This window comes from Columba livia, chromosome 2 (assembly GCF_036013475.1).
Source record: "Columba livia isolate bColLiv1 breed racing homer chromosome 2, bColLiv1.pat.W.v2, whole genome shotgun sequence".
Taxonomy (NCBI): Eukaryota; Metazoa; Chordata; class Aves; order Columbiformes; family Columbidae; genus Columba; species Columba livia.
Genome location: NC_088603.1, coordinates 121256812 through 121284229, shown reverse-complemented (window position 1 = coordinate 121284229; position 27418 = coordinate 121256812). Strand labels below are relative to the sequence as shown.

Below are 27418 nucleotides of genomic sequence, written 5' to 3'. Positions count from 1 at the left end.
TTTGGATTTCAGATTATTTAATCATCATGAGAATAGAAGACTTGTTTTATTTTGTTTTGCGATTACAGATGCTCATATTAATTTACAAGGCGGTTTGTTGAGTGAAACAAATATCTGAGCTAGTTCACAAACACCAACGAAAACCTTAATCTGCTTCTTGTTATTCCCTGAAAGAAAAATAAGTTGTTGTTGTTGTTTTTTTTTCCTCCTTGAAGCACACAAGTGCAATACAGGTGTTATACAGGAGATTCTGGCACTCAAGGCAGCTTCCCCTAGGAGACGAGATGGTTTGGCAGCTACAGGAAACTATATATAGCATTTCCAAGGGCACATGAACATTGGAAAGCAAGACTTATTCTTGTGTTCTGGTCTTCCGGACTGTTTCCTGCACCATAATAACCAAATTATCCATATTTTAAAGCCAAATTCAGCTTCCATTAAGTTCATGTAATTATGAAACATCTCACTAACTTCTAAGGAGTCTGATCAAGTTCTGATGGATTAACTTAGTGTCCTCTCTCATCTTTTCGTTTACCACTTGGTTCATCATCCCAACACCCAATCCTAAACTTCCATATGAAACCTAGAACACTCCTGCATAGTAATAATACAGTATTCTGCAGAGACTGATGAAACAAATGTTTGTTGGAAAATAGTTTTTGTAGTTGTATCAAGTCGGTGTGATTAAAATACTGTTTCCCATTAAAATAATTTGTTCATAACTTTTCAAATCTATATTTGTTTGTCGATGGTCATGTATGCAATCTGAGATCAAGCTGAAAACTGAATCTTAATTGTGTACTTAATCACATTCCCATCCTTCACGATCTATTGTTGCTGTCTAATATGCATTGACTCTGGATTCTACTATGCATTTTTTATTAATGGCATTACATTTATATCTGGACAAGTTTTAAATTCAGTTTGAATAATAAAAAACATTTAAGATAGCCATTTTTTTCTGTAATTTAGATAGAAAGTTCTTTTAAACTGCACACCCCGTCTGTCTCAATTCCACCTGCAGACATAAGACAAAAATCTAGACCTCTCAAGCTCTAGTGATATTGATGGAAGTGGCAAAACCCAAAACATCACTATTGAATTGAAGAGGTTAATGAATTCTGCAGTACTTTGTTATTTCTGGTTCTTTTTAATTTCCCCCCTCCAAAAACAGATGGTCTACCTCTCAAAGGTATTCAGGATACCATTTTCTAAAACATAAATTATAATGATATGTAATATGATTGTAAAACTAATATGGGCTTTGTACAGCCACATTTCTGATTTTAAATTGAAGGGGGAAATATAAACTAATTATTAGGTCAAGTAACTCTTTGGAACCATTCTCTGAAATAAAGGCAACATCAAAACATTTTATCTGAAAAAAAGAAATGGCAAATCATCACAAGAGAAAGTGCCTGAACACACTCTTTATGTCAGATTCTACACTGTTTCCAAATGTTAGGACTTTTCATATACTGTATTGTGATAATAAAAAGAGTTGAGAGCTACACCAGAAGATTACATAAACAAAAATGTATGTTTTGTCTAGTCTAACAGGAGTCTTGAACAAAACAAAACAAACACCACCTAGTATCCATTATTTCATACCCAGATGTTTCCTGTGCACCTGCAGTTGTCTCTAGTCCTGAATTCATGAGCTATAGTATTTTAACAGCCTCTCATCAGTTGGTTTGAGAATTTTCTTGTCTGCCATGTTCACGATCCAGCCTGGAGCAAGACCAAAAAATATCTGTCTAGGATCCTTGCGTGCGCTTAACATTTTGAAGAGTTCATCCTTCGTTATGTCTGGTAAGACGTAGCCATATTTCTTGGCAAGTTCAAGCCTGGCTTCTGCAACCTTCGATGGATCTGCCAGGTATCCCCGATTCTTTGCATCTGTGTAGTAACGCACTAAATCTTCAGGTGGAAGCATTCTCTTTGGAATAGGCTGGCCACGCAGAAAAAATACTACTGGCTTACATAAAATTTCTGTGGATAAACATGAAAGACAATCAGGTATTATGTTCCATAATACATATTTAAAGACATTAAGTGACACCTTATTTAGTATTTTGTGCTAAATAAGTTATTAAACTCTTATTAAAAAGTACCATGCAAAAAAACAAATCTTAAGAATTTTCTTGTTCAGAAGGAGATAGTGTTTTACAAATTTCACCTAAAAAAACAAACAACTCTGTTTAACTGATATTTACAGTGACAATCCAGATGAATCATTACTTCTAATACATTTAGAATGACTACTTTGGTAAGATACCATAACTAAGCTAAAAGACGCCATTTATTTAAAGGACTGACTTCCAGGTTAAAAGCAATGCATTTGCATGGCTATTTATACAGTGTACCAACAAATGTTAGTATTTTAAATAAAGAATCGATAGCATGTGTATCTATTTCATCATTTGTGAGACTACCCTCTCAAGTTTTACTGAATTTGGCAAATGACATTCTGGATCTTTTTAACCTTACTATTTTTATTATTTTCTGGATTGGAAAAAAGAAAACTTGTATCACTCCAGAATAACATATTTTGCAACTAAAAAAGTTTGTTCCTCTTGTTCTCAGCCTCATTCACACATGAAAGCTCCATTATTGTCAATAAAAACCACATGAATGAATATTAGGCAGGATGCAGCCTCAAGCAAAGCAAAGCTTCATTCTTCAGTGAAAGTGTTCTGAAAACAATAGCCATTTTGACTAGAATGATTCTGAGCTTCCGTAACTTATTTCCTCACTTTACGTGGAAAAATATTTTAAATTAAAAATATAAATATCCGCAGTTCTTTTAAAATCTATTTTTTCCTGAATTTTCTCAAGGTTATTAAACACTTGGAAAAGTTGGAAGAAAAAAATTCAAATAAAGAGTCTTTATTAAGTTGGTAAATGACAATAACACTGGTAGGGCTAAACAAGTGAACAGTTTAAAAAATAAAGACCCCAAACTGAGGATGCATTACAGTTCAACATTTGTACAACAATGTGTTGCTGAAATTTTTAGAATAGGATTGGATGATTTTACAGTAAGAACTATGTCTGAAACTTTGATTTGGACCATTTAATCTTTGCACAATCAAAACAACAACAACAATAATAACCAAGTCACAGATTAAAAGAAATTCTTACCCAAACTCCTTGGATCATAGAATGATGTTGTAACAACACCTCCATTTTTTTCTATGGCTGCAATCGCTAATTCAGATGCCCTCTGAACTTCAATATTTACTTTTGCTGCAAAGATATCAGCACCCTGTAAATTTCAACACATATTAGAGTAAAATTAAAACAAGTGGTTTTGGACATATTCTTCTCGGCAAAGCTGTAAGAAACATTAAATCCTGCAAAATACTATGATGTGTCTGTTCCCTGCACCAAGACAAGTAACCAAACTGTCCTCAGTGTGAATAAAAAAAGTTTGTCTGTCCACGGTATTAATACATTTCTTTCAGTACATTCTAGGCTTCTGTTCTAAAATACTAGTTCAACCTCTTGTTATGTGTTACTTAACTACTATGTTTGTGGTCTCTCAGGTCTTAATACACCATCTTGGCTTTTTTTGCTAACACACAGTGCCCTCTTGTGGTATTGTTACCACAAAAATCCAACAACAAACTAACAGAAAATGGCAAAGATGTTTCCAACACAGAGGAAGGTCAATCTGACAGCCTGGTATGGAAAACTGAAGACCCAAGGCTTTATATGCCTGAAGTAATAAATATCCTGTACACATACCTCCTCCACCAGCTGGACACCATAATCCCTTTTGAGAGGTTGCACTGTTACACCTCTGGCGTTAGTGAGCTGCGTTAAGTCAATTGGTTGTGTGGGATCAACTCTACCCAAATCAATCAGGTACTGCAGCCTCTGAAGACTGAGCGGTTGATACTGACGTCTGCAGCTGGGGAGAGAAAAATAAAATAAAACTCAAACAAAACAATGAGAAATTTACAAAATTAAAGCTTTAATAGCAACTGGTTAACTGAGATACACCACAGTTTACTCCATTTTCTACCTACTCCTAAAAATATCAAGTGTTTAAAACACACTCACCTATAAGTCAAAATTTTAAGTTTAATGCAAATACAATCCCTAGTTACAGCCCAAGACTCCATTATGCCTTCAGGTTTGCACACACACCCCCACTCCAATATGATATTAATAATTTTGCTGTTGCTGAGCTAATTTTACTCCAGAATATCTTTCCACCTCCTAGCTGGTTTAAGGAATTAAAGAAAAAAAAAAAAAAAAGAAATGAAAGAGTCAGCATTTCTTGGTAAGCCAACAAGATTCTAAATAACTACCATCTTCAAAGTGAATCCAGCCTGGTAGCTTCGCTTAAACATTCAGAAAACCTGTCAAAAAAAAAAAAATAAAAAATCCTCTCCTCCCATACAAATTTAGTCCAAGACTATCAGCCAAACTCTGTATATGCTCCTGCATCACTTGCCTATGTCCAACAAGATTTTTTTAGTCTACTACCACTCTACCTGACATCTCACAAGTATTGAATGGAGTCTTCCTCAAAATGCCACCAGGGGAGAGAAACTTCGAGAAAATATGCATCAAGCCGTATCTCCAAAGGAAACTTGAATATTTTGTCAATAGCCATCAGCTTCAGCAGAACCTACTTTTGCATTTTATACAGTTCTAGCTTTACTATGCAAGCCAATCCACACTGTTCAGCACGCTCCCATCCCGCCATTATAGTGTTGCTCAAGTGCAGTTACAGGGTTCACTAAAAAAACATTTACAATGGCCTGGCATTTAAATTTTGCCCATAACATTGAAAAGAAATTACAGAGCAGTTTTTTTGTTCCCACATGCTGTCAGATGCAGTTAAAAACAGCAAGACCCTATTTCTTGTCACTGTAGAAACTTGGAATTTTTTGCTGTTGATTCTTCACAAACATGTGACCGCTGTTGACATAAGCTCAGTGTCTGCATTCTGCAGTGTTTCCTTCGTAGGATCCACACCATGTCTTCACCTATTGGAAGTACTCCTTTCAGAAGAAAATGACAGTACGTGGAAATACAGTTTGAATCACGCTTCAAAACCGGAAAGACTGACAGAGAAAAACTTTCATCATCAGGACAGGTAAGTTATACTCCACGCATAAAGAATGGAAATGTAAAAATGCACAGCTACTTGATGAAGTTATAACAGCAAATGGAAGTTTAACAATTTTCAAATTAATTCACAAGTCCTTTCATTCTTGAACTGTCTGCTAGGTGTGGCATATTTTTCTTACTACTGCCTAGAACAACTTCTCTCTCCATACAATGCTTTCATGACCATACCTAAAAGCAACCAGGGTAACCAAAGTAACAAAAATGCTATCTTAAAAAACAAAACCAGCTTTAAACAATAACAAAACAAACCAACCAAACATGTAATTGAGAATGTAGCAGAGGAAACTAATAAGAAACTGGCATACAGATCTCCAGCTAAGAACAGTAACTGGTTAGAAGAATAGTTTTAAACATTAAAAAGCTGAAAGAGGGGCACGGCATAAACAAAACCATCATGTGAAGGGGACAGAAGTGTCAAACAAGGCAGAATGACTGAGGAGAACAATAGTCAAAGATGACTTAATGGCTTCATCCAATGGATTTGATATTAAAGAGCTTGTTAAGATCCCAAGTGGACCAGATAGGAGTGTTTAGCCCACAGCGTTGCAGGGCTAAATAAATAAATAAATAAATAAATTAAATAAAATAAATTGTCATGAAAAGAAGTAGAATTGCTTGGCTAGCAGTAGACCAGGTAAATGAATGAAGCAAAGAGAGATCACAAAGCAAGGCTTTGGATTACACCTCCATGCCCAACATCCTCATTCGAGCCAATGGGACTGTTCCCAGTCATTTCAGCTGCAGCACGAAGGGAGACTGCTATATATGAGGGGTTATGCAAAGAAATGGGCAAATAAGCAGAGCTGTAAACCAACAGAACATAATTCATTTAAAAAAAAAAATCTCACAAGAAATGGAAGATGCTGCTGGTAAGGGAGCTAACAACCAAAAGTAATGTCTCATTTTCGGTGAGGTCTGTTTTGGCATATTGCATTCCAGCTTCAGAAGAAAGACCAAGCGGACAACAATTACTTTCTGACTAAACGTGAAGAAACTTACCTATGTCCCTCGTTAAACCCATATTTTGGTATGGCCAAGTAAAATGGAGTTTGTCCACCCTCAAAGCCTAATCGTGGGCGATTTCCTCTTTGTCTTTCTCCTTTGTGACCTCGACCACACTTCCTGCCTCCATATCTTCCACGGCCACGTCTTTTCTCCTTGAAAACAATCAATGATACATTCAGGCAGCTACTTTGGCAATAAGTATAAAACATAAGATTTCAGGGATCCAAACAACAAGCAAAATACTGATTCTTCAAGAAAAATAAAGTAATAGCTCTTTTCTAAGGGGAAAACTTATCAGAAAAGCAGTTAATGTAATTTTTGCAGAGCACAGCTCTAGGTAGACACCACAAATAGTCTGAAACTTTACATGAACACATATTGCAACAAAATGAATACCAGTACCGAATCCTACACCTTACACCCTGCATTCTCCAAGTTAGGGAATTTTCCTGAATTACTACTGATATTTCCTGTATCACGAGAAAGTTGCTCAGTGCTCAGAAGTTTCCAAACGCTGACAATGAAAACAGGTAAAAGAAAAAAAAAAAAAAAAAATCAATTCTAATTCAAGAGGCAGGGGAACAGGCTATATATACTATGCACATATGATTCTTTTCATGGACAGACTTTCTAAAGTAATACTACAGTCATAAGTAGCAGTTTAGCAATCTTCTTGCACTCAGCTCCTATTTCTGCCAGCAGATGCTATTGCATAGCTAAATGGTGAATGGGGTAAGCAAAGCTAAAACTCTTTTCTTTTTTAATTTAAAATCTAGGTCAGTTGCACCATTCAGTACAATTCATGGGTATGCAAATATCTATTGGATTACAAAACCAGCAGTAAGCAAAGGTGGAAATGAGCAGCTGGGAGCCATTGCTACTAAACGGAACGGTGCCAGCTGACTCTGACCTAATAAAGTTTTCTGTGTAAGGTGACTTTATTTAATTCATATACTGAAGAATCTGCAGCACTAAGGCTCACTTTTCTTCACACTTTGTCAGGGATAAGACAGAGCCACAAGGTTCAGAATCCTTGCTGCTGTGCCACATGTGGTAGAGCTCACTGTTCAGTTCCAGGAGGCACAGTCACATCGCTTTGATGGATCCATTTGATCTTACAAAGCTTTTCCCATTTAAACTAACATTCACTAGAGCATGAACACATATGGAACAAGCAATGTCATGCTGCTGACTAGTCTCATATTTGCACACCACAATTCATACATTTGCTATTTTCCATCATGTTCGTTAATGTTAATCAGTCAGGCTGGGATACATGTAAAGCAACGCAGTATAAACAGTATTTGTACTGCTTATAAGCTAACTTTGGTTAAGTCACAGCATAGTCACTGTTGGATCAATAATAATGTACATAAATAATTACTAAAGAGACTACAGTAAGCCTCTTCAGCTTCTCATTTTATGTGTTCAGAGCTCAGATGGCCAAACTTCGAGCACCGATAACCCTACAAACCACTCTGTGCAGTTAGACTGCAGTACAGAATACTCAGCAAAATGCAGGTCTGAAAACTGCTCACTACATCATGCTATTTGATTATTCGCCTAACACCACAAAGACATAAAATTTGGTGGTTTATGCTCTTTATTATGTCTGTAATGTTTCCAAAGTTATGGAGCACTTAATGTGCATTGAAATATTAGTAGAAAAGTTCATATGGGCATATATCAGAAAAAAAATGCATTAATATATTTGAAACATCATCTGACCTAAGATGTACAGCTTACCTGTATTAATATTAAATAGCGTAGCATTCAAGTGCGATTTTATGCTAGACCAGACTATCCCTGCCACCAAAGGAAGCTGGCACACTAAGCTTCTTTACTCACAGTGCTTCCTGTGCTGACACAAGAAGTTGTGTGGCTCTGTGTTGGACAGGTCAGGGAATTAAAGCAGATGAAAACTAATTTTTGTCTAACTAGTTTTCAGCTGGTTTAGTTCCTTGCTTTGGCTCACCACACAACCTCCAGCAGCAGAGAGCACATGGAAGCAAAGAGAGGACACTTCTGGTCCACCCACTCTTTCTGGCAGCTGCCTGTACACACACCAGATTACATCGTGACTCTAGTTAATACAAGTACACCAACAATATCTGGTCACAAATGGAACGTAATCAGTACATTGACCAGATTTTACATTGTTAGAGGAGCCAATTAAAACCTTTTTTCCAACAACTTCTCTTTGTGAAGTCAAATGCTCTTAAACCTGCCCTGCTTACTTGAGAACTTCATTAATCACAAAAAACGACTGTCAGGCACAAAAAAACAAAACAAAACAGAGAAACAGAGCTGAGTTCACTTGTACAAACTCTAACTGAAGGTAAACAATTAGCAGTAACATGAGCAAAAAATGCTAATTTCCTATACAGAGCTGCAGGTTACTTGCCAAAGACTCAGTGAGTGTACAACAAACCTCTACTTTCAAGATTCAAAAAAAAAAAAAAAAAAAAGTTTTCCTAAACCCAAAAGCCACCTTGAAAAATTAAGAGTCCTGAGACCAAACACTGTCAGGAAAACATCAGTTCCAGTAAAACTCAAGTTTAAATTCTTTCATAACTTCTAGATGATAAACCTGAAAGCATTATTTTGGAGCCTGTATTGACTTGAAAAACCTTAGTAATCACCACTCCAGTCCTGCACAGTGCTTCTTCTTCTAGCTCTGCTTGACTCTGGCCAAGCTGGGTGTTCACGGCTTCAGGAGAAGTAACTTGACAAGGGAACCCCAACAGCTGCAGGGGGGGAAGAATTTCCACTCTCTTTTCTTGTCACAGGTTTATGAGGTTGCAACTATGCAGCACTCACCGGCTCCATATGCATCTCTAGGGAAACTTGACAGCTGACAGCGAAGTGTTGTTTGGTGCTCCCTGTCAGTTCTCTAATTCTGTGACTTGAGCCCTTGAACCTCATCCCCCTGCTCACTGATATTTCCCACAAATCAGGTGGGTTTCTTCATGGTTGCTCTTCTTTACTCCCCAATTACTTTACAATGAGACATGGAAGATAACATTCAGTTTTGTTTTTGAGAAAGCAACAGGGAAAATAAGTGCTGGCTAGTATAACATTCATTTTCTTTTTAAGCCTTTTAATCCTCCTTTTTCAAGTATATTACCACATCTCATAAACATTTGGTATTCTATAGTTTTTATGGTTTCTGCTTGTCCCCCGGTGATGGTCCTGAGGTTCAGCTAGAGCCACTCCTCGGCCAGTTCTCTGTGGGGATGGGCACACACACCAGCTACAAGACATAAAAACGGCACGAACAGGGCCAACACATACAACACTGCCACCCACTCCTCAGCCTTCCCACGCCTACTCCGGCCAGGCCGCTCTCCTGGGCCTGCCGCAGCGTCCTCAAAGATCTTCTGACAGCCCTCGAGACAGCCGCCACCAGGGCCGGGCGTGCCTCCTACCGAGGAGCCCTGCCGCCGGAGGGAAAGCGTGCCTACGAGCCGCCCGACGAGCTGCAGGCACTCACCCGCTTTTTGGAGCCTGGACTGGGCCTTAGGTTGGCCAGGCTGACTCTGGGCAGTGACCGCAGCAGCTCCAAGGCCTTGGTCCCGCCATTCCCACTCATGTCCGCTCGCCTCCCAAGGGCAGCAGCAAGGCTTGTCCGGGTGAGCTGCTTTACGGCAGAACCGTAAACCACACCTCCCGCGCCTTCCCAACAGTGTCGCGCAGCCTCCACCGCCGCCGGCAGGGCGGAGCAGCGAGTCAGTCACCCGGTAGCGCCGGGGGGCGGGGTGACCCGAGCGAAGAACTGAATTAGGGAAGCTGCTGCTGAGAAGATACAGAGCAGAAAGACCGGTTCTCGTTGTGAAAGTCACCCGGTCCCTCTCAATGTCACATCCCATGCTCCGTCCTGAAACTGCTCTTTGAGCAAATTGTTCCTCTGGGTGGAATCTGCTGCGGGTCACGTCTGGGAGAAAAGGTCACACCGCAGCTCTCCCTGTTCCAAGAGAAAATGGGTGAAGTGGGAGAAGGCTCCAAAGAGACCGTATTGCCCTTCAGTACTTAAAAGGGACCTATAAGAAAGATGGGGACACACTTTTTAGCAGGGCCTGTTGCGATAGGACAAGGGGTAATGGTTTTAAACTACAGGGCCCAATACCTGGAGATATTCAAGGTCAGGCTGGACAGGGCTCTGAGCAACCTGATCTAGTTGAAGATGTCCCTGCTTACTGCAGGAGGGTTGGACTAGATGAGCTTTGAAGGTTCCTTCCAACCCAAACTGTTCTACAATTCTATGAAATTAGTGAGTTTTAACATGAAATCTGACCCCCTTCACAAAATAAACACACAATGCAACAATACCCATGAAATGCCACGACAAACATCTTACCTGAGTCCTGAGGGGAACGATCTATTAGAGAGCCGTGTAGGAAAAAGGGACCTGGGGGTCCTGGTGGACAGCAGGATGATCATGAGTCAGCACCGTGCCCTTGTGGCCAGGAAGGCATCCTGGGGTGTATTAGAAGGGGGATGGTTAGTAGATCGAGAGAGGTCCTCCTCCCCCTCTACTCTGCCCTGATGAGACCACATCCAGAATATTGTGTCCAGTTCTGGGCCCCTCAGTTCAAGAAGGACAGGGAACTGCTGGAGAGAGTCCAGCGTAGGGCAACAAAGATGATTAAGGGAGTGGAGCATCTCCCTTATGAGGAAAGGCTGAGGGAGCTGGGGCTCTTTAGTTTGGAGGAGACTGAAGGGTGATCTTAATGTTTACAAATATATAAGGGTGAGTGTTACAAGGATGGAGCCAGGCTCTTCTCGGTGACAACCAGTGGTAAGACAAGGGGTAATGGGTTCAAACTGGAACACAGGAGGTTCTACTTAAACATGAGAAGAAACTTCTTATCAGTGAGGGTAACAGAACACTGGAACAGGCTGCCCAGGGCAGTTGTGGAGTCTCCTACTCTGGAGACATTCAAAACCCACCTGGACACACTCCTGTCTAGCCTCATCTAGGTGTTCCTGCTCCAGCAGAGGGATTGGACTAGATGATCTTTTGAGGTCCCTTCCAATCCCTTACATTCTGTGATTCTGTGATCTTAGCCACCAGCATGGGAAAAATACAGTTTAGAGCATGCTCTGCCTTGTAAAGCTGTCACTACTTTAAGCAGAACCTTGAAATTGGGTAGAAAAACATCGCTCACATGATTGATATCTCACTGTAAAGGGACAGCCAGCTTACAAGTCTTTAAAAGCTCAGAAGCTCAGTTCCCTGAACATTTCTCTGTAATTCGCAAGACACTCCACACCAGCCCAGGCCATCCCACTGCTCTGTGACTCATGAATCCCCAGTCCCCACAGAGCTCATGTTTCTCCAGCAACCCTGAGCCATGCTGGCAGCAATCAGGAATCCAGGTAAGATCATTCCAGACATATTGACTAAAAGATTTTAAAAAGATTTTAAAATGTTAGAATCATAGAATCAATTCAGTTGGAAGAGACCCTCGGGATCATTGTGTCCAACCATGACCTAACTCTATCACTAAACCATGTCCCCAAGAACCTCATCTAAATGCCTTTAAACACCTACAGGACTGGTGACTCTACCACTTCCCTGGGCAGCCTGTTCCAACACCTGACAACACTTTCCAGGAAGAATTTTTTCCTAATATCCAATCTAAACCTCCCCTGGTGCAACCTGAGGCCATTTCCTCTTGTCCTATCACTTGCTACTTGGGAGGAGAGACCAACACCCTCCATGCTACAACCTCCTTTCAGGTAGTTGTAGAGAGCAATAAGGTCTCTCCTCAGCCTCCTTTTCTCCAGGCTAAACAGCCTGCTCTTTTCTCTGCTAAACAGCAGACTTCTGACCTTCTAGGCTGGAGGTTCACCAGGAGGCCACTTGACAGAAGTGACATTTATGTGGTAAATAGCACGGTAGAGAGGGAAAACAAAACTTTGTTCATGTTCCAAAAGGATTTTCTGCAGCAAGAATCAGGTTCAATGTACTTGATAAGCACCTAGCATAATCTGAAGTTCCTAATGTTTTAGGAATCTTTCATTCATAAACTGTATTTTCATAACAAATTTGAGTCAGGTACAGTACACGAGGCAAGAACACACACTAAAGGAGGGATAAATCAGAACACAAAAAGCTACCTGTGAAAATAACCCAATTTCGTCAATAACAGGGACACCCAGCAGCAGCACTATGCATCAAAGCAGCCTAATAATCACAGCAAAAGAGGGTGCATGTTTAATGTTACACCATTGGTGCAAAGACTTCTGCAATATATTTTATGCAGCCATGCTGATAAGAATATTAATGTTGTTGAGCAAAAGCTTTGTAGAAAAATGTCCCTGCCCCTTATGGAACTCACCAGTGGGAAGGAAGGATGTGAAAGAAGGATAGTGTGCATTCAGCTGCTGTTTGAGCTGCCAAAATAGCATCTATGTCAGCCAGATAGCACCCGACAAATACAATGAGCAGATTGACTTTCTGGGAGGAAATATCTGACAAAGATGTATGGAATAGAAGACAAAGAACAAAGTATTTCATTTTGATAGAAATGTGTTTGCCATACTTATTCGGAGTCAGTCTACCGATCCAGTAATTTCAATACAGAGTGCATGAATAGCCTAATACATTTCAAGATGAATAAGAATCATTGACTCTTTGGCTGTAAATCAAGAGATTTAATTTGGTGATGAAGACATCTGATTCGCTGAGGACAAATGAGTTCTGTCTAACAATGCTGTTTGCTGTATATATGCTGGTTTTCCTGTTTCCTATTACTTGCTAATTTATATTTACCTATATAAGAACACTGCAATTTCCCTTTTCCCCTAAGCCTTATAATACAGCATAAAAACGATTTTTACAGGAACACTCAAACCACAGACATGTACAAATTAGACTATAAAAGTGCAATATAAGCTGACAGATGTATCTGGCTACTTGAAAGCGAGTTTTAAAACACTGGAAACCCAAATACGGGAGCAGCTTTGCAGAGCCTGACTTCCAAACAGCGTGCGCAGACTCGTCACTCTTCAACACACCGGGCTTCAATCGGACTTTCCCAGAAGGGTTTCCCTACCAGGCGTTCGCTGCCGCCGCTACACACGAGAGCTCTGCCGCACTTGACGCCGCCGCCGCCACTCAGCGGGCCGGCCCGGGCAGACACGTCCAAGGCCGGGCGAGGAATCGCGGGTCGCTGCCCCGGCTCCAGGGAGGCCGCGTTAACGTTTCACTTCAGGTTCGCGGACGGGCGGCAACGACTCCCCTCAGCCGCGCGACCGCCCGGGCGACACCTGTCCCGCCACCGCGGCGACAGCCAATCGGCTCCAGGGAGGCTGCCCGGGCGCGGGGCGAGGCTGCGCCTCGGGGAGCGAGTGGGCGCGGGGCTGTGGGCGCCAGGCGCGCTCCCCCGCCCGCAGCTGCAGCAGCGCCCCCGGCTGCCGCCCGCTCGGCCGCGCTCCTCCCAGCCCGCCGCCCGCCTCACCCCGCCCTCCTGGCCCGGCGCCCGTCCCGCCTCCCTGCTCCTGGCCGCTGTCCCGCTGGCCGCCTTGCAGCCCGGTGTATGTGCGGCAACAACATGTCGGCACCGCTCCCCGCCATCGTTCCGGCCGCCAGGAAGGCGACGGCTGCCGTGAGTGCGGGCAGGGGTGCGAGCCGCGGGGAGGCGCCGGCGGGCAGGGGTCCGCCCTGGCGGGTGGCGGCCCCCGCCGCGCTTTGTTCTCTGCCGTGACCTCAGCCGCGGGTGGGGGGCGGCCGCAGCGGCCCCGCGGCCTGAAGGCGACGCCGCGGTTACAGGCCCGGCGGTGAGGGGGTATGGCGGGGCGGCCCGCGCAGGCTGACAGGTCTCCCCTGTTACCTTACCACAGGCTCGGGGCCGGGACCCCGCTCCACTCGCGGCCGGAGTCAGCGCCGGCGGGGGAAGGTCACTGGTGTCGGCGGGGGCCCCGCGGCGCCGTGTGGCGGCCCAGGGCGGGCGCGCCCGCTGATGGCGGCGTGGAGGCCGGGGGAGCGCTGGGTGGGAAGTGAACCAAGCGGAGTTTTCCTCAGAGAAAGTCGTGTCGTGCTTCGAACTCCGTGTGATTTTGCGTGGGCTCTGTGGTTCGTGGGTTGAGTGCGCTTATTGTTTAGTGATCTTAAACCACCGTGGTGTTTTTGTTGTTTTGTTTTTTTCCTTTAGGTCATTTTTCTTCATGGACTGGGAGATACCGGGTACGTATTCTGATCTGTTGCATACTTAATAGTTACTACCGTTTCAAATATAAGGCTGCATGTTTTAAAGGTATGGGCTGTTAAAAAGTTATTTAAGGTTCTTATTTTGCCCTTACTTGACTGTAGTGGCTAAAAACAGGTGAAACTTCACGTATGTTTGAATGACGGTGACAGCTATTTATTTAAAATTTCCCAGTGTAACTCCTCAAAAGCTGCTTCTTTCTTTTAAGTCACTTACCTAATTTGTTCTGAATGTGTTCACTCTTTTGTTCTTGAGTTGAACTAGGTGGAAAAATAACTCCGTGGGTTTCTGATCTTTCACTTCCCTGAGAGTGGGCTTCTTGTATTTCTTGTGCTTGTGTAAATCTAGACTTCTCTTTTTTCCAGACTTGCGGATTGCTGATTTGCTAGGAGGTGCAGTTAGGCCATGATTTCTTCTTCAGTATGCCACACATTAAAATCGAGGCTTACTTAGTCATCTGTGCGAACTCCTAAGTAGTCACCTAGTGTCTACAGGTTTCTCTCTCTGAAATGTGGTCTTCAGACTCCAAAAAAAACCCCCAAACAATCTGTGAATTACTTTGTTTGCCTTGTTTGTGTCATTTCCACATTTGAGTAAAAACAGAAAGAGTAGGGAATTTCTGGGAGGTGTTACAGGTGTGGTATAATGTTTCACTTTAAAGCTTGTGTGTGTCAAGGTATAAGCATACATTCATTAAAACCATTGAATCAACAAGTTAGGAGTGTGTTGAAACTATTTTTGGTAGAAGACTTCAGAAGAATTGGTACTTAGATACTGAAAATAAGCATGAATGCTTTGTGTATTGTGCTCCATTATGAGTGCAATTATATAGTGTTTTTTTTTAAGAACTTCATTTTTTTTATCTGTAGTTTGAATGTTGCCTCTAGATTGAAACTTGCAATGTTTAAGACAAACTTTTTCTGGAGAACTTAAAAAAATAAAAAGGTAAGCTGTCAAATTTGAAACATGAGTAAGCTGGACATTTAATAAGTTAAAAGAGTGAAGTCTATGCACTTGCGAGTATTCTACAAGTGGAGATGTTTGCTCTCATTTGTTGTGCTGACCCACCACCTTGTTTGCATTATCTGCTGGTTACACGTAGCTGAGGCAGCAGGACTGTCTGTGTCTTGGCACCACATGTTCTGCAAATGATTGTAGAATCTTTTGAGTCTTTGGAATTTGAGTCCTTCCAAATCAAGTTGATGTTGGTTTTGGCAAAAAAAACCCACAAAGATTTGCTCTCTAACATAAATTGTATTTTTTATACAAATATTATGCAGTTTCAAGGTTGCAAATGCACTGGGCACACTGGAAATATATGCATTAAGTTGTAACACCTCTGGAAATACGGTGATTGAGCTGTATTTGTTCCTCTAGTCCACTGCAGATCAGATTAGCCTAAAACTGCCTTTGACATACTGCCATTTTTTTTTTTCCAAAAAAAAGTAGGTCTGACACGAAAAATAATTGTTTGAAGTGAACTGATTAACAATTTTATAATTTCATACAGTTTAAACTGACCTGTTCTACTTCACATGATTTTTTTTAAATTACTTGGTTCAGTTCACCAACTGTAATTTTCTTGCTCTGAGAAATGTCTAACAGAGGTTATGTTCTTTTTCTTTCTTAGTTCCTATATAAATGGCACTTAACGATTGGTACATACTTGTCAAAATCTGAACAAAAGGTACAGCATAGAGGATTGTTCTAAAGAGTCTGCTTAAATGTGCATACAATATTGCTTTCCAAGTTTGTAAATTAATCTTTGTAGTTGGCTAGAAAAAGTCTTATTTCTCCTTTAGATTTTTATTTGGCCTTCTATGATACTGCAAATATGCAAGAATTATCAACCACAATTTGTTAATGGTATATATTTTTATGGATTGGCAGGAAGTAGGCTGAGATATGCAGCCAGTGTTTCAAATGTCTGTGTGTTTGAAATGTCTTTAACTTTAGGTAGCACACATTAACTTTTCAGGGTGATATTAAAATTAAAACTAAGCCAACATGCTTTTATGGCTTGTCTGGTGTTGGTCTGATTAGTTCTGCTGTGTCACTGACAAGTTTGTTACAGGTGCTTTCTGCTTAGCATCAGCTTCCTAGTGGATGAGTTAGGAACACCGAATAATGAGAAAAATCGGGAAATACAGGTACTCTGGCATGTTTTTGAAAGCGAAATGCAGGCACAGGCATTGGTTCTACACAGGTTCAGATTTGGGTGAAGCTCAGTTCATGTCTAGATGAGCCCTGGAGTGAGTCATTTGGAGCTATTCATTTAAGTTAGGCTTTTCAGTTTTCTGGTTTGTGGGAAGCTTGATAGCTCATCTGCTGTGCAGATCTTCTGTTATTCTCTGCATTCATACAGCATGTGCTTGAGATTAAAAAACTCCCTGCAATCTGAAGCGGTGTTCATGACTGCCTGAATCTGAGAGCATTCACTCTGAGCCAGAGTTAATAGGTCTGATTGTTTAGGTTGGCTCCATGTGGATTTAGCTTGGATGTCAGTTTGCTTCTCTCCTGCATCAAGATATTTGGTTCAGGAAAAGCAAAGCTGGTTGTGAAAGAACCTGCTTTAACTCTACAGGAGCAGCAAAAGCAGCCTCTGGGCCAGAGCTGTCTGGAAGCAGGATAACTGTGTTTGTGAGTTGTAGCCCCCAGGTTGATAAACTAGCCAGATACAGAGCATGCTTTGCCTGTGGAGCCACAGTGGTATTTCTTCAGCTGTGCTGTGACTGTGATAGTCAAATTAGATAAAATGTCTCTGGCTATATACAACAAATATTCAGAGGCAGAACAAACCTTATCAGTTTAGTACTATATTCATAGCATACTGCAGTTAATGTAAAAATTTTCTACAAGTGTGTTTATATTGATTTAATTCAGCATATTTCACACTTGCGCTGTGCTGTTGCACCAACTTAGAAATAAGAGCTAAGCCAAAACATAAATGCAATTTAATATATTTTTTTGTTGGCAGGCATGGATGGTCAGAAGCACTTGCAGGTATCAAAAGCCCCCATGTGAAATACATTTGTCCACATGCGTAAGTTTGTAACTTTTCTTGTTTTACATTTTTCTGTAGAGTTATTTATTAAGGCACTTGCACAGATGAAGTCAAATAGGATTTGGATGCTTCCGCATTTTGCTGTTATATTAAAAAGCACTCTAAAGTAATGTTGGTACTATTAAATGTGCTTCTATTTTAGGAACTGCTGTGTGTTTTACTTTATGGTAAAAGTGCATTTTTATTCATGTTTTGCCTTTGTTACTAATTCAGACTGAAAACATATTTGGAAAATGTTATGTGCAAAGTGAGATTGTTTTGACTTTGTTTTCACTGAGTTGAGTTGGTAGTTGCCTTTTCCCCCCCCCCAACAGTCATTTGTTAAAAGGAATATTTTTTAATATTTTACTGACCATCAAATATACTTTGCATTAGGTACATGTACTTCTTAAACTCAGGGGCATGTACAGTAGATGAAATTTCCCCGATACCTACAGCAAGTTTCAAATATTCACAGGATATTAATGTTTTCAGCAAATAATGCAATTTGAGCTGTCTTTGTGCAATTTGAGAAGTGAAATACTTCTAAACAGGGTCAGAAGTCAGTAAATAAAGCATTAAGATTTATCTAGTATTTACTTAATGATAGGAAAAACTAGTTAAGTATAATCTTAAATTATTTGAACACAAAATTGAGATTGTCTTTTGCTCTAGCAGTCTTGTGAGAAGTGGAGCAGGGATGATAGGGAGATAATAAGCAGTATTTTGGTGTATTACTGGTTAGCTGGGCTGTGATTTATGTATTTCTTTTATCACGTGGATGCACTTGCTGAACAATTCAGAAAGAGCTTAGCAATATCTGCTGTTCTCTTGGCTCTCCCTTTGTCTTCTTTCAGTCTTTTCCCACATAACTTCTATTCCTCGGTTTCAGTAGATTAAAACTATCGCCAGATGTGATCCATGGCATAATCTCCTCCAGTTGCCTTGGTGTGTCTGAAAAGCAGCCCAAGGGTGGGCATGAGCCCTGTGGTGAAGGTGGGCGCTGCTTGAGCAGGTTCAGCTGCTGAGAGAAGTGCCCATGGCCAGACAGGTACCCACCACTGCGCTGTGTCTGGCTACTTCCTCGGGTTTCCTGATGCTGCTGTGGAAGGTGCCTTCACCCACTGCGTGTGTGTGTGGGGCTGTGATAAATAACTGTTACTTAGAAATAACTAAATGAGATATAGAGATATAAAAATATGTATATGATGTACATGCATTCATGCACGTATATAAAGCAGACTGCTGATGCTTTGCTTGCTCTCCATAGAGAATGGTAGTTCAACCCAGAATATTAAATATGTTTGAGCTGGCAGGTTTTAAGAGAGATTTATTGAAGAGATGTTGCAAGGTAGCTAATGGTAATTATGACTTAAAAATAAGACAGAATTAGGTGTATGTAATTTAATTATGTAACTGCATCTGCATTATTAAATTTCAGTGTATATCTTAATGTCAGTGATGTTCATTCTCATTTCTAGGCCAGTCATGCCAGTTTCTTTGAACATGAACATGGCTATGCCATCATGGTAAGTATTTGTTCAATTACAGACGATGCTAATCAAAAGATAGCTAGGGGTTTGAACTCATTGTTCTTAATTAAAAATCATTATCAACCTGAATGGCTGTTTTTAATCACATGTGAGTATAAACAACTTTACTTTAGTTCTGTTATAAAAGGCCTCTAATGAGTATGCTCTAATTTCCTTTTTGTATCTGTGGTAATTGTTATTCCTCAGGACTAATCTCGATGTCTTAAAATACAAAACCCACTTTAGTTTTTTTAGTATATTAGTAAGCATAAGTATATTAGTAAGTATAGTCTATAGTCTGTATTGTGTATGAATTCATAGTAGTAGGGAATTGATGTAGAAATATTATTGCTACTAATGAGTAATATTTGGTGGGTCAGTAGGATATTTAGAAACTGTTCTTTAGAACATCCATTCTGAATAGAGAACAAGAAAAGTGTGTTAGATTTCAGTGGTCTTAAACCAGTCCTCTTCATGTTTGTTTGTTTTTTTCCTCAAATAAGTTGTTTTATTTTTCCTGTATTTCTTCAAACAGCCTTTTAATATTGTATGTGCAGTGGATAAATTGAAATTCCTGTTGATATTTTTGCAGCAAATATCAAAACTGAGCTGTGTAATCTGCAGTAAAGTACAGAAGACATTGAAATTCAGAAAAGCTTTGTTGACTAGTTCTAGACTTTTAGCAACATTCACAGATTGTCTACCATTTCTTGTAACCTGTGAGTGGTTTGTGATAAAATGTCAGCTACCCTTTTTATCTGGAAAATATCCCAATTTTATTATTTTTGTTTTAAGGAAGTTGAATGGATGCTCTAATGAGTAATGCTCTTGTTGATATTTTTGTAAGGTTTGATATCATTGGACTTTCTCCAGATTCACAGGAAGATGAAGCTGGGATCAAGCAGGCAGCAGAGAATGGTATGCTTAGGAATACTTTTTATGTCTTTAAAAGTACTTACTTGTATTCTTAAAAATGAATTATCAGTCTGAAACAGATTTTATGAAGACAAAATTATTTGGGAAGGTAATATGTATATCTTGTATTATTGCTGATCAAATTTAGCCAAGTGCCTGGTTCATTGTGGGTGGGTTGTTTGTGTTTGATTTTTTTGGGGGGGGGGCGGGGGGGGGCTGTTTGTTTGTTTTGGTTGGGGTTTTTAAATTTTTTTAAACTACATGAGTAAATAGAGTAACTCACCAGCATAAACACTTCATACTATCAAATATGAAATGTACATGGGAACCAGTGTCCTTTTATTTAAAGAGCTTCTGGGTAGCACAGTAGGTTAGAGCTGTATGAGCATCTACCTCTGATGCTGAGTGGTTAGAAGAGGATACCATCTTCCTGGTAGTGGGGCTTTTGCAAGACTTACTTGCATGTTTTTCTTTTTGGAAATGGTACAGTGGCACTGGAATTTCTGATCATGCTCTAGATCTTTTGATACTTTTCAATGTACAGCAGACTAGATTTTTTTTCACTAGCCTTCTATTGATATCAGGGAGAAAGTCTCTCTCCTTTTCTAGACTTTCTACAGAACAGAGTGGTTTTTAACTACTGGACTTTATTTATGTTGTAGTTAAAGCACTGATAGATCAAGAAGTAAAAAATGGAATTCCTTCTAATCGAATTATTCTGGGAGGCTTTTCTCAGGTAAGGTGTGATTGGAGAGAACTGTGGATTTTTCTGTGGAGGTAACCTAGCCTTCCTAACATGGGAAATCCAGGAACTTGAACTGAAACTAACTGATGTTAGGTGCTTCTAAAATTTTAAAATGTCAGTTTTCCTTAACAAATGAAGTCTTTTAGTTTTATGCAAATAATTACTCTTCACTGGAAAATTACATATATGTGGAAAAAGAGTACTAAAATTAATAGTCTATTTAAAAGTCCTTATGCACCTAACTTACATAGCTTTGTTTGAAAATCTTGCTGGTATTTTAAATTTCATTTGGTAGGTATTTGACGGTTTGGTTGTATTTGGGAAATTCTGTGGTAGGCAGGTTTATAGATTAATTAATTGATCCATATACCAGCTCCCTAGTCTGTGTGCAAGTAAATTAAAATATTGTAGTTGTGCTAATACTGTTGTGAGTGATAGTTCTTTATTTTTTTGTTTTGTTTTCCAGCTCTTAGTTATGATAATTTGCTGGTTTACTTCTAATTGATCACATGAAATTAGATAGAGGGGTGAAGCATAATAAATGTAGAGGAATATTTGTTTTAGTGCTGGTTCTAAGGAGGAATAGTTTGGAGTGGAAAAACACCTTTAAATTAAAAACCAGAGATCTTGAAACAAACATTAGAAGGAATATTACCATCACCATTCTGATGCCTGTATCTGTTTCTCATAGGGAGGTGCTTTGTCATTGTATACAGCTCTTACAACACAACAAAAATTAGCAGGTGTTGTAGCACTCAGCTGTTGGCTTCCTCTACGGGCTTCTTTTCCTCAGGTATTTATGGTTCTTTCCTAAGCTTACTTGCAGTTGGGGAATGAGTGCATTTGAAGATTGTATCTTGTGCAGGAATTAGTGGCCATTGTTATTACTGAATATTGACAGTTGTTTGATAACTCAGAAGTTTTTAAAATAGGGCCCTGGATTTCTGGAGTTTGGCAAGCAAGTAAAATGAGGAAATAGTAGCTGTCTCTGCTTAAATGGTGTTCCTAGGAAGCTTAAAGAGTACAGGAAATTTTCCTTGAAAATGAGTTTTCTATTTGTTACTCTTTCCATCTTCAACACACTGTCTTACTAGAGACCAGGTATTTAAAGAAAGTATCAGGTATCAGCAATCATGTTTTTCTGTTCCTTAATTAGTGCCAGAATTTTAGGTTTTTGAACTTAATATGTTGTCAGGCACAGAGCTGAATTAATAAGGAACTTGCAGACTATTCATTGTGATTTTTCCCCTTCAGAATTCAACTTGCTTTGTCAGGCTACAGGGCTTAGTGCCATGGGGTAATTTCATCTCAAAGATGTTAGCCTTACCTCCATTTATTGTCTCTTCCCTCCTCCAATTCTGCCCCTAACAGGGCCCTATCAGTGGTGTCAACAAGGAGATTCCTGTTCTTCAGTGCCATGGGGACTGTGACCCGTTGGTTCCTTTAATGTTTGGTTCTCTCACTGTTGAGAAGCTAAAGAGTATGATAAATCCAGCCAACGTAAACTTCAGAACTTACTCTGGCATGATGCATAGCTCATGTATTGAGGTAATTTTATTAATATACAGTGTTTTAGCTGTGTATGGTTAATTTTTTTCCCTCAAAACAAATATGTATTGGGTGTGGGGTTTTTGTGTTGGTTTTGTTGCTTGCTTGTTTGTTTGTTTGCTTTAACAAGTGCTTGATGCTACTACCTTATTTTAGTGAGTAACTGAGTGCCTGGCTGAAAAAGCATCCAAGGCAAGTTTATGTGACTAGTGGGAACTTCCTCGTTAGATGGTATTTTTGGGACTATGCTAGTTGATCTATAAAATAGTCTTTTTTTTTTTCCCTAATTTTTGTTATTTGCTTATTAAAAAAAAAAAAAAATTGCTGAATTAGAAGTCAGACTTTCCCAGTATTAATTCAACTTGGTATTTTGGAGAGAAGAATCTTGTTAGTTCTATAGATGGAGCCATCAAAGGAATGGATAGCAAGGGTTGATGCTATGGAAGAAGCAGCCTCAGAACTTCTGCTTATGGATCTGGCTCAGCAGGCAGCTGAGCTGATGTAATGGTTTGCTGCTGCCAGAAGGGGGTGGACTGGTTCCCTCTGTCCGTGACCTTGTGGCCCTCTCGTCTTATACTAGCTCTGGAGCTGATCAGAGATGTCTTTGAACTTTTTGAACTTGCTAAAATGGTGAAAGCTGCTGGCTTCAGTTTTTGCAGCTGTAGTGAGCTGAAGCATCAGAACTCACACAAAGTATATGGTAGAAGCAAGAAACAGAAGAGGAGGCAATAAATGGATCTGCCATTTGTCAGCAGTAGTAACTTTGCTAATTTGGATTGCTTCATCTTGTGGGATCTGTACCTTTGGACAACCCCTTTGGGACATTTGCACAGTTGTATTACATTTAGGGAGTAATAGCACTGCGTTGTTGCACAAATATATTAAATTGTGCTCTTTCTTACAACATTGACCTAATTAAAAAAAACTATATTTTTTTTTAACGTGGCTTGGTTTCCATTGGTAGTTCACCATATTGCTTTTCCTTGAGGGAGGAAGCATCTTGAAGGTGAAACTGAACAATTAGGAGGAGGAGCTGCTGGCTTTTCATGCTGCTGCTGCCTTGCTAAGTTTATACAGGAAGCTACAGCCTCTGCTGCATTCAAATCCTGTCACTCCTCAGCCTGGTGCTGTTCAGATCACTTGATGTTTAATAAGTAGCTTGCCTGCTCAACTTCAAAGAGAGAGAGGAAAAGTAGTCTTTGCTCTTTTTCTTGTGTTTTAGCATCTTCTGAGTGCATAGTGCCTAAAGAGTTATCAGCCTTGACTTCTGTGCAGAGTGGTATGATTTTATCAAGTAACTAATTACTCAGTATTTGTAGCCCAGCTGCTTATTATGACTGAAATGTTGAAACACTGATTTAGTGTAGCTGAATATATATTAGTAGGGAACTTCAACTAATAAACACTTTTATCTTTAAACAGGAGATGATGGATGTAAAACAGTTCATAGACAAACATCTACCTCCCGTAGACTGAAATGATATGTGAGAAGCCTTCTATATAAATACACCAGCATCAACTGTGGTAGAGTGTTAATTTTTTCGTATGCCTGATAGGAAGCATTACTTATATACCTGCAGTGTTACTACTGTATTGCAAATTTATATTTAGGATGAGGTTTGAATAATACACATGTACAATAAATGAAAATCTTTCTAGTATTAATCATCCACTGGTGGGACTGTATGAATGAGGCAGCTAGGTAACAATGACAGAATGCAACCTAAGCATACTGTTTTAAAATGTCTGATTTTATTTTTTTGATTAAACGGTTTGTACAAGTAATTAAAAACTAAATTTAAGTGAGCAACATCAATGTGACCGGTTTAGTTATACTTGAGACATGATTTGTTCTTAATACTCACTGAAAATACATTAAAACATTTTCTTTTTGTAATGGATGCATAAAGTATACAACATGTAATGTAATGGGCATATGATGGTAGAATAAATGTTACTAAGGACAAAGCTTTAAGTATTACATATTGTTACTCCAGATGAGGAGGATTGTTCTAGAATGGCTAGAAGTCAGCTAAGATATTTCTTATCTTTAAAGCACCTCAATTTTAGCTGTTTTCATATAGCTAGATATTGTGGAAATTCTAATGGGACTCATTCCTTGTTAGACCATTGCTTGTCACTTATTGTCTTTTTTTTATTACTATAAACTCACGTCAAATGCTGATTTGTAACAGAAGTCTGAAGAAGTACATAAAATTAATTAGAGTTTCGTTTAAAAATTCCTGTTTCCATACTGAATATTCATCTTGTACTTTATTCTTTGTAGCTTTCATTTGTGTGGAAATGTTGATGTATTTCACATGAGCAATTCCAGCATATAATTTTGTTTTATCTGTCTGCTTTGGAGTAACTAACTGAAAACAATGCAGCTGTGCAGTTCTGTGTATTGTTGAAGTCTCATCTGCAACGTAGCTGTTGTCAAATTTGAAATTTTTTTTAATAGAAATATAAGTGCAATTGAGATATAACTTTAAATTTATACCATCTAATACTTTCTTTTATTGCATGTTGAGACTTGACTATTTCTGAAAATGAACAAAGAAGTCTATTTTTGAATATACCATTCTGCAGTTACCTAGATCAGTATAGCCTAGGAATATGAAGACCTACTGTGGGGAAAAAAAAGTACGTCTACAAGATGCAGAATGTCTTTTTTTTTCAGAAGCTCAAAAGTTCTAGAACACAGTGGGTTACAGAAATTAATGCGCACTCAAGAGGTCTTTGTAGCTGAGAGCCATGATTTGCTTCTGCAACAGCTGTTCTTCTGTAGAGTTAGAGGCTGTCACCGCACTAAGAATGTTTAAAAAAAATACACTACTGTTTTAACTACATAATATGCTGCATAACAATGTTCTATAATATGTTTGCAAGAAAAGATTATTTTTGTTTTGGCTGCATATGTTGTGTCAGCACTGTGTTTTATACCTGCATTCGAGGTACTTTCTCTTCTCCCAACTTAATCAAGTGGTCCTTTTACAGTGTATAGGGATTTATGTCTGAGACATCTGCCAGCACAAATACATAAATGGGGAATTACACTTCTATATCCCTTCTTTAACAGGGCTGCAGCCAGAAATCTGGCTTGTTCACGTAGTATGAATTCTTGGTTTTCAGTGCTTTTTTTTCATATGTGTTAACCTTAATTTTTAGAAAGCTATTTTTCTTTTTTAGTCCAGTTTCTCTGGATTATTAAACATCTCTTAATATGTAAAGTTTAAAAGGTTTCTTTTTTTCTAGATGGTATTGAAACACTTTAAGATATTCCATCTCTCATTGGGAGGGCATGTCTGTTAACTTTGAAGTTTAATTAATCTTTTTCCTCAATCATTCTGTTCTGTAGATCTGCCAATTTGTCTTTCAGTTAATTTCGTTCACAGAAGAAACCATAATACTCTTATTGTAGTTGTGCCAAAGTTCTATTGAGAAAACATTATGTCCTACTTTGGAGTCATTCCTAAATTGCATTAGCTAATTTTGCAGTCCTGCTAAATTGCAAACTTGGTAAGCAAACTGTATGTTATTTCTCCTAGATTTTAGATTTATCCTAATTCCTCTGTTGTCTAAATAACTCCCTGAATATTGGCATGTTTCCCAAGTTCTTCACAAGCTTCTAATTTTTCCTATATTATTTTCTTGTTCTGTTTGTAAATTGTTCAGTGATGTTCAGCTGTCTTGTTGAACTTCTAATTGACTGTGCATACATTTCACATATTCTTTCTTCTGTTAGAAGGAGTTTAAAAAAATTTCTAGGATGTTAAAATAAGATCAGTCCTAACTTCATTCTGCATTAGCTTCATAACACTTTCTTGAGTTTGGTGAACTATGTTCACAGCTTGTGGTCAGTTTCTAGTGCTTACGCATTTTAATCTGAGTCTGCTTCAACTGCTGTCTCAGTGATGCTTTCAGATGTTTTTCCAGAAATGCTTTATGTGCTAACTTTGTTCAAATATTCAGCTATCATAACAAGATTTTGTTCATACTGTTGTTTTGCCATTTGCTTTATCTACAAAGAGCTGTGTTACCAAAGTAAATGTAAGTAAATGTTGTGACTTATTCTGAATTTCTGTATTCTAGGAAGAATTCTACCCCTGTAGTGTTGTTGTGTTTTGTTTTGTTTTGTTTTTTTTCCAGGGGTAAACGAGTATGTTGTAGTTGAGGGTTGTTACAGAGCCCAGAAGCTGGAGGAAACTTCAAGGAAATATCCTGTCTTCTCCAGTATCACAGTGTCTATTTTGAGCTCTTGTCTTTTGTAGCTTCCCAGCTAGTTGGAAAGCTGTGTGTATGATCTTGTAGCTGAACTGCTTCACTGCCTGAAGTGATTTGATACTGGAATGGTTGTCACAATTGCATGTGTCTTTAGGCTGAATGATAGCTCAGTCTAGAGTAGGAGTTTTCATAATATCCTATTAAAATGGAGAAGTTGAACTGTCAGTATTCTAAATGTGAATGTCATATCCTCATAAACTGCAATTTGAAACTGTCCAATAATTATTTTTTTGTAATGTTAGACTTTCCCAAAAAGGGGGTGATGTCTGTCAAACTTCTGAAAGCATTGATGTGAAAATACCTGACTTGAAGATCAGTTTGTTTCAATGGGTATCTAATTCCCTAATGCGTTTTTAATTTCAAAATGGTACTTAAATTTGACTGCAGTTTTGTGCAGTCAGAAGTCTGACTTCTTGCTGAAATATGTTGCCCACTTTTTAAAAGAGATGTTATGTCTTATTAGACAATCTTCCAGCCATTCTTGAAGTAAACCTATATTGAGCTCTGTACTGTGTTGAGGGCTGTATGATTTGGTCTCATCCTCCTATCTTGTATAATTACAACACAGTAGATTTATAACTGTACACTGCAACTGGTATTAGAACTGTTAATTAAAACAGGTTCTCTCTAATGAAGCATACTGCACTTCATTGAAGTCATTAGGATGCATCTTTTATGTAGAGGTGCTGTTTGTGTTGATGGATATGACTGAGAACAAATTTTTAAGATGTTAATGAAGCCATATGTACAAGGCCTGTGTATCTTAAATTTTATAAAGAAATGCTGAACACTTAGTCTTTGTGTTATGAAGTATAAGCCATTTATATTTACTATAAGCATCTAAGATGTAATTTACTTGGTTTACTCATTTTATTTATGATAAGAACTCTTAACTTTGGAAGTTATTCTGTAGTAAGGAAAATGTGAAAGCTTTCCATTTTTATCATTGTGAAATAAATTTCAGTCACTGTTTGGTAAAGTA

At 39.2% G+C, this 27418-nt stretch overlaps 2 protein-coding genes across 4 annotated transcripts; one reads left to right on the top strand and one right to left on the bottom strand.

The window, feature by feature from the left end:
- MRPL15 (mitochondrial ribosomal protein L15) lies at positions 1-14071 on the bottom strand. The gene is made up of 7 exons (XM_065053546.1): positions 13997-14071; positions 10511-10629; positions 9647-10117; positions 6148-6305; positions 3751-3916; positions 3145-3268; positions 1-1992 (listed from the first exon to the last, which is right to left on the bottom strand). Exons 3-7 carry the CDS (start codon positions 9743-9745, stop codon positions 1655-1657), a joined length of 885 nt encoding a protein of 294 aa, XP_064909618.1. The 5' UTR covers positions 9746-10117; positions 10511-10629; positions 13997-14071; the 3' UTR covers positions 1-1654.
- On the top strand, positions 13614-27418 carry LYPLA1 (lysophospholipase 1). 3 transcript variants are annotated; one of them, XM_065053553.1, is made up of 9 exons: positions 13614-13766; positions 14313-14344; positions 17344-17409; positions 18891-18938; positions 19789-19859; positions 20519-20592; positions 21293-21394; positions 21973-22149; positions 23572-27418. In XM_065053553.1, exons 1-9 carry the CDS (start codon positions 13698-13700, stop codon positions 23623-23625), a joined length of 693 nt encoding a protein of 230 aa, XP_064909625.1. In that variant the 5' UTR covers positions 13614-13697; the 3' UTR covers positions 23626-27418. The 3 variants fall into 3 exon arrangements, with proteins under 3 accessions (XP_064909625.1, XP_064909627.1, XP_064909626.1); XM_065053555.1 differs by lacking the exon at positions 13614-13766 and adding an exon at positions 13847-13938; XM_065053554.1 differs by lacking the exon at positions 13614-13766 and adding an exon at positions 13855-13946.